We start from the raw sequence: 11809 nt of genomic DNA, 5'->3' as shown, positions 1-11809 counted from the left end.
ACAAAGGAAAAAATAATTATATAGAATATACCACAGAAAATAATCTGAATACAGAGAAGGTAAAGCTAGAAGAAAAAAGGGATTTTAAAAAAAGCTATAAGAAAAAAAAAAAGGCAAATCCTTCTCTATCATTAGTTACTTTAAATTTAAGCAGATTAAAATCTCCAAATAGTAGATATAGGTTAGTAGGATGGATAAGAAAAAACACAGTACCAATTACTATAATATCTCATAAGATATTATAATATCTGTAAGAAACTCACTTTTGGTCTAAGGAAAAACCTAGGTTGCAAATGAAACAATGGAAAAAGATACTACATGCCACTTGTAACCAACAAAAATAGGAGTGGCTATTTTAATGTTTAAAAATAAAATTTAAGTAAAATCTTTTTTTTAAATCACAAATTTCGACATTACATAATAATTGAAGTGTCATTTCTTCAAAATATACAACAATTACATATGCACCAAATATCAGAGTTCCTTCATATCTGAAGCCAGCATTGGCACAACTGAAGTTCTACAGTAATAGTGGAAGACTACTACAGCGTACTTTAAATAATGGATAGAACAACCATAGAAGGTCAATAAAGAAATAGAGAATATCAACGACCCTATTAATAAGCTGGCCTAAGAGACCTTTTTATCCAAAATCTGTTTATCGGGATAGTTTCCCACTTATCTTGATTTAGCACTAAAAGTTCTGCTTTCAGCTGAAGGAACATCCTTCTGTGAGTCTAGCTTTTCCTCCTGTAGGCTGGCAAAGGACAGTGGAGCAGCCAACACACAAAACTACTACGTGTGCATAGATAAACATGGTGGTGATTTTATAGCATCCTGGGTACTTCACATCCATGATGAAGTAGGAGTTGGGGCTCTGCACTAGGCACTTCTTCTTATGCTTCTTTTTCTCCTCTTCTGTGGACAGATGGAAGATGTCCTTCACAATAGGCATGTACTCATGGGAAGGTCACCATTGCCAGAAAGTCTGGACCTAAGAGACATTTATGGCACAGAGCACTCGACAACAGTAGATTGCAACAGTAGATTCTCAAATATACATGGAATATTTTCTATAATAGACCATATGTATAGTCACAAAATAATTGTGACTTAAAAAATTATTTTTTAAAAAGATTTTATTTATTTATTCATGAGAGAGAGAGAGAGAGAGAGAGAGAGAGAGAGAGAGAGAAAGACATAGGCAGAGGGAGAAGCAGGTTCCATGCAGGAAGCCCGAGGTGGAACTCAATCTCAGGACTTGATCCTGGAACCCCAGGATCATGCCCTGAGCCAAAGGCAGATGCTCAACCACTGAGCCACCCAGTCACAAAACAATTCTTAATACATTTAAATATATTGAAATAAAATGTCTTTTCAATTACAATGGAATTAAATTAGAAATTGATGGCAGAAAGAAAACTGAAGATCTGAAAAATGTCTGTATCCTTAAACAACAGTTCAAAGACATCACAAGGAATTTGAGAAAATAGCTTGAGACAAATGAATATGTAAACACAGCATGATTAAACTTATGGGATGCAGTGAAAGCAGTTCTGATAAGGGACATTATGGCTATAAACGGTTACATTAAAAGAGAACAAAGATCTTAAGCCAACAGTCTAAATGTTTACCTTAAGAAACTAGAAAATTAGAATTCACTGTATCTGAGACTAGCTGAAGGAAGAAACAATACTGAGCACAGAGATAAACAAAATAGAGAATAGAAAATATAAATAAAACTAAAGATTAATTCTTCAAAAATATTGAGAAAATTAATAAACAATTAGCTGGACTAAAAAAAGAAACAAAGATACAAATAAGTAAAAAGAAAAAAGGTGTTGTCAGTGTACTATAAACTACATACTGAAAAACTAGATAATCTAGATGAAATTGGTAAATTCTGGGAGATATGTAACCCACCAAACGAAATCATGAAGAAATAGAAAGCTTGACAGACCTAAAACTAGTAAGGAGAAGGAAGCAGTAATCAAAACCTCCCAAATAAAACAAACAAACAAACAAACAAACAAAAAGCTAAAAACCAGCAGTCATTACTAGCAAATTGTACCAAATATTTAAAGAGAAATAAATACCAATACTCCGCAAATTCTTACAAAACATTGAAGAAGAGGGAACACTTCTTTTTTTTTAAGATTGATTATTTATTTATTTATTTATTTATTTATTTATTTATTTATTTTTTTAATTTTTTTATTTATTTATGATAGTCACAGAGAGAGAGAGAGAGAGAGAGAGAGAGGCAGAGACACAGGCAGAGGGAGAAGCAGGCTCCATGCACCAGGAGCCCGATGTGGGATTCGATCCCGGGTCTCCAGGATCGCGCCCTGGGCCAAAGGCAGGCGCCAAACCGCTGCGCCACCCAGGGATCCTATTTATTTATTTATTTATTTATTTATTTATTTATTTATTTATGAGAGACAGACAGAGAAAAAGGCAAAGACATAGCAGAGAGAGGAGAAGCAGGCTCCACGCAGGGAGCCTGATGAGGGACTCCATCCTGGAACTCCTGGATCATGCCCTGAGCTGAAGGCAGATGCTCAACCACTGCATCACCCAGGTGTCCCAACTAATTCCAGGACGCCAGTATTTACCTGATCCTAAACCAAGACAAATGCAATACAAGAAAATAGAACTACTGGGCAGCCCGGGTGGCTCAGCGGTTTAGTGCCACCTTCAGCCAAGGGTGTGATCCTGGAGACCTGGGATTGAGTCCCACATCAGTCTTCCCTCAGGGACCTGGCTTCTGAGTATGTCTCTGTTTTTCCTTGTGTCTCTCATGAATAGATGAATAAATAAGAAAATCTTGAAAAGAGAGAAGTGAAGTTTCCTGTTTCTTTTTTTTTACTTCAAAACTTATTACAAAGTTCCAGTAATCAAAAAATATGGTATTGACTTAGAAATAAACATAGACCAATGAAGTAGAATGGAATCCAGAAACAAATCCTCAGATAATCAAATGATTTTTCAACAGAGGTGCCAAAAACATTGGGAGAGAAAGGAAAACAAGCTGTCCTGGAAAATCTTGATATCCACATACAAAATAAATGAAATTGGAACTTTTCCTTGCACCATATACAAATATTAATCCATAATGGATCAAAGACTTAAACGTAACACTTAAAACTGTACACTTGAAAGAAATCAGAGGGGAAAAGCTTCATGACATTGGATGTGAGAATTATTTATTGGATATGACAAAAAGTACAAGAAAATGAAGAAAGTAGATAAATTGCATTACATAAACTTTGCATTTCTATGCATCACAATCAACATAATAAAAAACAAGCCATTGAATTTGAGAAATATTTGCAAATCATGTATATGCTGAGGGATTCATATCTAGAGTATACAAAGAACTCCTTTGCAGGGGACCCAAATGGCTCCGTCAGTTGAGTGACTAACTCCTGGTTTCGGCTTCGCTCATGATCTCAGGGTCCTGGGATCAAGTCCCATGTCAGGCTCTGTGCTCAATATGAAGTCTGCTGGAGATTTTTTCCCTCTTCCTCTGCTCCTCCCCTGCTCATGCTCTGCCCCTACTTTTCAATATCTTTTTAAAAAGAACTGCTTTGCTTTATTAACAAAAGCCAAACAACCTAATTTTTGAAAAGGGGCATTTTTTTTTTTTTTGGAGTGGGTAGGATAAGTATTTGGGTAGAATTTTCACCAAAGAGGCATGCAAATGATCAAAAACCATGTGGAAAGATGCTCAACATCACTATTTATTAGGAAAATATAAACCAAAACTACAGTGAGAAACCATCTCACATACATTAGAATGGTATTGTCAAGAAAGAAAAGAAAGAACATAAATGTTAGTAGGGATGTGGAAAAATTGGAACTCTTGTATGCTATTGCTTTGGAATAATAATAAAAAAAAAAGTACAGCCATTATGGAAAACAATACTGTGGTTCTTCAAAATATTAGAAATAGAATTCCCACATGATTTGGCAATTCTACTTCTAAAAGATTTGAGAGCAAATCACAAAGAGCTATTTATACATTTATCTCTGTTGCAGCACTACTCACAGTAGCCAAAATGTGGAAACACTCAAGTGCCATCATCAGATGACCAGAAAAGCAAAATATGGTACATATATGTATATATGTATAATGGAATATTATTCAGCCTTAAAATGATGGGAATTCTAACACATGCTACAATATAGATGAAGCTTAAAGACATTAGGCTAAGTAAAATAATCCAGTCACAGACACACACACACACACACACACACACACACAAATACTGTATGATTCATGAGATCTTTAGAGTGGTCAGATTCATAGATACAAAATGTAAAAGGGCTGCTTCCAGAGACAAAAGAAATGGAGGTGGTTGTTTAATGAGTACAGTGTTTCCACTTGCAACAATTAAACGTTTCTGAAAATAAAGGGTAATAATTATATAACATTGTAAATGCACTTATGCCAGGGACTTCTATTTTTTCTCTTCTATTTTCTTTTTTTTTTTTTTTTTTTAGAGAGGGAGTAGAGTGAGGAAGAGAGATAATCCCAAACAGGCATTATACCCAGCACAAATCGGGTGACACTGAGATCCCATGACTGAAGCCAAAATCAAGAGTCTGATGCTTAGCCAAGAGCCACCTGAGCCCCCTGGTGCCAGTGAATTCTTAAAATGATACAATGCTAAATTTTATTTTATGTATATTTTATCACAGTAAAAGAAATGAATGGAGGAAGGTAAAGAAGGAAGTGAGGGAGGGAGAGAAGATAGAGATAACTAGTTTGTATCCTAGGTAAACAATACATTATGTAAGTTCCTTAGAAAGTCATTTGAACTTCTACAACTTCATTTTCTACTTTTTAAATATATATAGTTTTTAAGTATTTAAACCTTATACCAAATATCTGATTTATCTCTCTTCATTATAACAAACAAAATCAATTGTTTCAAGGACACTCTGTATTAACATACAAACATAAAGTGCCATAATATGAAATATAAATTCAAATGTTTTTAGGATTATACAAAAATTGATACAGGTAACATATTTCATACTCTCTTCCATCACTCAACATAATGGTACAGTTGATAGAGCTACCATTATTTAGTAGTTTTGGATTTCATTTGATTCAGATTAGTTTACTGAAATTTACTAATTGGAACACAAAGGGATTTAGGGATAACCTAGAGAATTTAATCTATTGTGACTTTATCTGTTTCTAGTTTTAGTTTATTAAAGGATTTTACTTAAATAAATCTTCAAGCAGAGTCTAGTCTCTAGAGTTAAGTGATCATTAAAAATTGAATGTTTCCAAGGATGAAAAGAAAAAGCACCTGAATATTCCTAGGACTAGTACCATGATGCTGTGACTGTAATTGAAAATAAACAGAGTCTATAAAATTGTATCTTTCAAAACTCAAAAGCAGTGAACCAACTGGGAACCTAAAAGAAGTGGAATAATATTGTCAGTAGCCTCCAAAACATAGGATTCACCAAAGTTAACAGGAATCTTTACAGAGTAACTGTGGTGAATAGTTTGCCAATAACGCCCAGAGCCAAAAACATATCAAATATGTCAATGGTGTCTTAAAGTTATTATTCATTTTAATTAAGGCACAACTGCCCACGTTCTTATTGAAGCAAACTCATTTGCAATATTTGCATCTTATTCCTAGAACATTTTATTGTCACTATTTACATGAAATGCACTGTAATATAAATGGCTTTCATAAAAGTTGCCAACTTCCAACCACCTGCTGTCTGTTGACAGCCTTAGCAGCAATTCTACTGCTGCAAAGTGATATTCGACTGAATACCTACTGTCGGATCCACACACCATTCTTCTAGGTTATGCAGTTTGTTGAAATGAGATCATATTTACTAATCCTTTTTTTGCCACCTCTCAGTCTTCCTGGTATTACTTGCTCTGATTGACTCCACCAAAGACATCGGGCAAGTAGAAATGTGATCCTATTTGGAAACTTCATTTTCCTGCAGTTCACATGGGAACAGCAACCGAGAAGTGTGTGGTTTGGAGCGGTTGCCGATGGAAAATAGACTGATAGAAAGTTCAGTGTGTGAAATGGAAATGTCCTGCTGCCAGTTCAGCCATGTCTATGCCATTTTGGGAACAATGTCTCATTGAAGCACTTGGAATTGTACCAGTGTTGATAGACAAGGGTGTCAGATGGAGGGGGTTTAGGAAGCCCTGCAGGGAATCTAGTGTGAGGAAGTATTTGTGTGGATAACAGATAATTTCTCTATACACCAAGACATGTTGCTCTTAAACAAACTATTTTACACAAAGCCTTGTACACCAATTCTTCATAGGTGACTACCTTGCAGCACTTAGATCATATATGCCCAGAGGGTCCCAGAAGCCTATGTAAATGGTTTAAGCAATCCAGGAATATGTGCCCAGGTTCATATGGGGGATCACAGGGGAATCTGTGAGTAACTGGACAGTGCTTGCCATGTTTCAAAGCTGCAGCTGCTTCTCAGCTCTTCCCCATCATTGCCATGCTAGAGTGGGACCCCACACTTCAGATCTCCAAGCAGTTATTATTTGTCTTTCATGGAAAGTCAGAAATTTTACATTTTATATAAAATATTCCAAACTCCCAAGCCAGAGAGGGCAAGGCAGCATGGGCAATGCAGCTGGAGATCTGTCTTTATGGGCACAGAGCAGGACAGCAAACAACAAATAATGTATTTGCTGGACTGGAGAGGATGGGGGCAGCAAATGATAAAAAGAACAAATACACCTGGTTTTATTCCCTTAAATAATATTGTGTATCTTTGATCTCCACATTTATTTACCACATTTCATGTTTTTTTTTGTCCACATCACATTTTTAAAATTTATTTATTTATGAGAGAGAGAGAGAGAGAGAGAGAGGGAGGGAGAGAGAGAGAATGAGCAGAAGAGGAGGAGGGAGAGAAAATACCAAGTACCAAGTGGACTCTGCACTGATACTGAGTGCAGAGACCAATGCGGGGCCTAATATAATGACCACGATATCACAACCTGATCAGTAAACAAGTGTTGGACGCCTAACCATCTGCACCACCTAGGTACCCCAGTCTATGTCACAATTTTGACTGAAGTGACTGCTCTTTCTTTTTAACTTTGTGTTCTTTTTAACTTAATCCATTGATTTATTTCAGCTTTCTTCTTAGAGCGTTAACTTCATCTGGATCTTAGGATGTTACTCTCTTCTGGTTTCTTCTACTCCTATTGCCTCTCCTTCTTAGTCTTCTTAGAATGTGTTGGATCCCCTCGTTCAAAGATCAGTCTCATTTGACATGTTCTTTCTTTCAAGTCCCATATATCATCTATGTGTCCATAGTCCCAAATTTATACCTCCTTTCACCAATCATACCCCAAATGCTAAGCTGTTAATCACTTACCCACTCATTCTATCAGTTATCTCCAATTATAATTACAGACTTCACATTTCAAAATGAAACTTTTAAATTTTACTCTGAGTTGCTCTACTCTAGCCTTCAGCATTTTACTAAATGGTACCACTACACACACACGTGAATGTGTGTGTGCAAACACTCAGACACTTGTTTTCTTTGTTCTTCCACTAGGAGATAAACTACATAAACACAGGTAGCCGTATTAAGCCATATCCCTCAACAGCATTTCACACCAACTTTCTTCCACTTCTTACTGACATATAAATACTTCCATTCAGAGATACATTACTATTTATTTGTTTCTACATTAAATATATTTTTTTTATTATTGAATGCCAAGTTTCCTTGCATTTCTCTGTGTTTCTATCCCCTCCAACATGGCATGCCGGCACAGGGCCTCGCCCATGTCGGTCAATCATTATTTTTTTATTGAATGAATAATTTTGCTTATATGTGGCTACAGAATCTGCTGATAACACAAGCAAACCAGGTAGGGAGATTATCCTGAATTATTAAGTGGACCCAATGGAATCATGAGTCCTTAGAAGAAGGAGGAAACCATGTCAGAAACAGAGCTGGCAATATGATAACAGAAACAATTTTCAGAGAGAGAGAGAGAGAGAGAGAGAGAGAGTTGAAGATGCTATGATGCTGGGCTTGAAGGTGGAGGGACCATGAGCCAAGGAGTCATAGGCTAGAGAGGCTGTAAGAGTCAAGAACATGAACTGTCCCCTAGAGCCCCCAGCAGGAACAGGGTTCTGCCAACATCTCAACTTTAGCCTCCTGAAATCCATTTCAGATTCCTGATATCTAAAGTTATAACATAATCCATTTGTGTTGCATAATTCACTAAGTTTGCATGAATTTACCATGGCAGGAATAAGCAACTAATGTAGATGTATGTGGGGCTCTTCAGTGAATTTGATTTTTTAAGACATTAAAATAGTAAAAGTAATTAGAAACATGCTAATGGGTAACACAGTGGGGAGACCCCCGGCCCCAATATATCACCAGATAGGAATCAGAGTGGGCTAAACTATGAGAGTAATTCAAAGTCAATCCACTAAATAGTTAAGAAAATCAATTATTAAATAGAAGTTGTTCCCCAAAATTTCTCTCACAACCAAGCATTACCATGTAACATGGGAAAAAAAAATCTAAGTATAACAAAAAATAAATCAGGACACTTGATTCCCAAGGAAGCAGAGGCACATGAATGAGAATAAATAAATAAACACACACACAAATAATTATTTCAGAGAGCTTTGGAAAATGTTTGCTTCTATTAAATGACATCAGTCAGAAAATTTAAGGAAAAGAATCTGGAAGTCTATAAATATGTGGGAAAATCAATTACTTGTAGGTAAATTTGGGAAAAAAAATCTCTGAAGTTAGCCCTACTCCCCCCTGGCCCCCAAACCCAAAGAAAAGGTAAAGCGGAGAGAAATTTGGGGACAATGAAAATACAGGTAATAAATCTAAGAATCCTAATATCCTTCTACAAAAAGTTCCATAAAAAGTTAGAAAAGAAGAAAAAATAACAAACAAATAATATAAGGACATTTCCCAGGGCAGCCTGGATGGCTCAGTGGTTTAGTGCTACCTTCAGCCCAGGGTGTGATCCTGGACCCAGGATCGAGTCCCATGTCGGGCTCCCTGCATGGAGCCTGCTTCTCCCTCTGGCTGTGTTTCTGTCTCTCTCTCTCTCTCTCTCTCTGTCTTTCATGAATAAATAAATAAAATCTTTTAAAAAAAGAACATTTCCCAGAGATGAAAAAAAAACATAAAACATGTGGCTTCTTATGGAGATTTCGCAGTAAATGCCAAATGGGATAGATAGATAGATGATAGATAGATAGATAGATAGATAGATAGATAGATAGATAGATAGATGATAGATAGATAGATGATAGATCGATGATAGATAGATAGATAGATGATAGATAGATAGATAGATAGATGATAGATAGATAGATGATAGATAGATAGATAGATAGATAGATAGATAGATAGATAGATAATAGATAGATAGATGATAGATAGATAGATAGATAGATAGATAGATAGATAGATAGATAATAGATAGATCGATGATAGATAGATGATAGATAGATGATAGATAGATAGATAGATAGATAGATGATAGATAGATCGATGATAGATAGATGATAGATAGATAGATAGATAGATAGATGATAGATAGATCGATGATAGATAGATGATAGATAGATAGATAGATGATAGATAGATCGATGATAGATGATAGATAGATAGATAGATAGATGATAGATAGATCGATGATAGATAGATAGATAGATGATAGATAGATAGATAGATAGATGATAGATAGATAGATAGATAGATAGATAGATAGATAGATAGATAGATAGATGATAGATAAATGTTTTATTTATTTATGTCAAATTTCTTAAGGGAAAATATTTTGATTATACTGTTCAATACCATGATAAAATATTAGTTAACTTTGGTAGGGCAGAGATAAAGTCATGTTCAGATTTGTGAGGATTAACCAAGTATATTTTCTGTGCACACTTTCTAAATTTCTATCATCTGGTCAAAAACAAAACAAAATGAAAATCAACAAAAACAGTGTCAAACCAAAGAAAAAGATAGATTTCCATGGAAAATGAAGAGTGCAACTTTGCTAAAAATCCATCTGGAGAGAGGGCAGAAAGAAAACTAATCAGTAGGCTCAGGAAACAGTCTAAGTTGGATCAGGAGTCAGTTCACCGATAAGAAAGTCTCCAGCAAGAAAGAAATAGAGGGAATTCAAATATATAAGCAGCTAGGTCATCTATAATGTTACAGTAACAGTGACACAGTTTTTCTCTAACAAAATTTGGGTAAAAAAATAGAAACTTCAGAAAAAATCCTAAACTGTACAAGAAATGGATACTCTGACCATAAAGCTGGTCATAGCAACCTGTAGAGGGAAAAGACAGGAGTTAATTATCATCACCAGAGAGACTAAAAGTTTTAGTCTAAAGACATGGTTGCCAGAATTTGAAAAGAGAACAGGCAAGAAAATTATTATAAAGGATTTAGATCAATAAGTAGTGATCAAAAGAGACACACCTTAAAAAAAGATCTAAAATACCTGAGAGAAAATGTTTCAGTATATACTTTCAATTCATTATATTTATGGAAATTTAAAATGATACTAAAACTTAACATCAGGGAAAAGCAAGGTGGAAAGGCAACATAAAGGAACTAAAATATCCATTATTTTATTGTGTATCAATATATACTATATGTTTGATGAATTAAAAAGTAATTGTATATGCTTATGTAGAATTATATCAATGATCTTGAGTTTAAAAGAACAGAAATGGTAAAGTGTGGTGCCATCTGAGGAGTGACAGGGTTGAGGTGGGGAGGGAGCCTGTTAATTTCTCTCCTTCCTGTAAATTGATAAGAATTATTCTCACTACGATTTCAAATAATGATTTTTCAAATCATTGATGTAATGGGCTTATTTTCCTGGTGTCCTATCCAATAGTCATTCATTCTCACTTTACTTCATTGCAAAAAATACTTGTACCCCACTCATTTCTACACCCAATTAAAAGACAAATAAATTGCATTAGCTGGTGCTGGGTGAGGAGACAAGAGTAAGTCTTATGGGGCACATTTGCACATCATCATTTCTTTTTTCCTGCTGGGAGATACATATGGGAAAGTAGAAATAAAAGACTCTTCTTGTGGACACAATACAATTTATAGTAGAAATCCACATGCAAAAAAAATCACGGAGATTTAAAAGGAAAGAAACCAGAATACCCACAGTGTACTCTCTCTAGTTGTATTGAGTTTCTTATTATGTTAGAAAATACTTTATTTTTTAATGCAGATGAACTAACATTCTTATCTGATAAATTTGTTGATGACAAAGGAAGTTTGCAAAGATATGTGTGTAAAACCAGAAATTCTCAAAAAAAAAAAAAGAAATTCTCAAAGAACTTTTACATGGAATAACGTATTCCAATACTCCAAAAACATCTTTAGAAGGGACCATGCCAACACCATGTATTAGTTTTGGATCAAAAGGAATTGCAGAAATAGAGAGTAATTGAGGAGATAAGCCTCTTGTAGAACGAAATAAATGAGACAAAGATATGGCTGGAAAATGTCAAGTAGGGAAACAGAACAGGTTTTGTTTGCCCTCAGCATAGACTAATGCAAAGTCTGTAGTTAATTTTCATGGCATTCTACTAAGAGAATATGATCCTCCACTTCATTTAGTTCCTGGAATTTAATCACTCATCTGGAGTATGGGATATAGCAGAGATAGTGAATGCTAATACCTGTAAACTCCACCTAAACTAGCCAGGAAGACTAATTGGCTCCAAAATCATCTTCCTAACAGGCTTAT

At 35.2% G+C, this 11809-nt stretch overlaps 1 protein-coding gene across 1 annotated transcript; it reads right to left on the bottom strand.

Moving 5' to 3' along the window:
- Window positions 1-709: 709 nt before the first annotated feature.
- Window positions 710-955, bottom strand: LOC112932744 (small ribosomal subunit protein eS27-like). Its single transcript, XM_026015722.2, has one exon. It carries the CDS (start codon window positions 953-955, stop codon window positions 710-712), a length of 246 nt encoding a protein of 81 aa, XP_025871507.2.
- Between the last annotated feature and the right edge of the window lie 10854 nt (window positions 956-11809).

Source organism: Vulpes vulpes, chromosome 5, assembly GCF_048418805.1.
Source record: "Vulpes vulpes isolate BD-2025 chromosome 5, VulVul3, whole genome shotgun sequence".
NCBI classification, from domain to species: domain Eukaryota; kingdom Metazoa; phylum Chordata; class Mammalia; order Carnivora; family Canidae; genus Vulpes; species Vulpes vulpes.
This window is presented reverse-complemented; position numbering and strand designations above follow the sequence as displayed.

Bases quoted from the DNA above. Each gene is read 5' to 3' on its own strand.
- LOC112932744 (XM_026015722.2), bottom strand. From the start codon at position 955: ATGCCTATTGTGAAGGACATCTTCCATCTGTCCACAGAAGAGGAGAAA.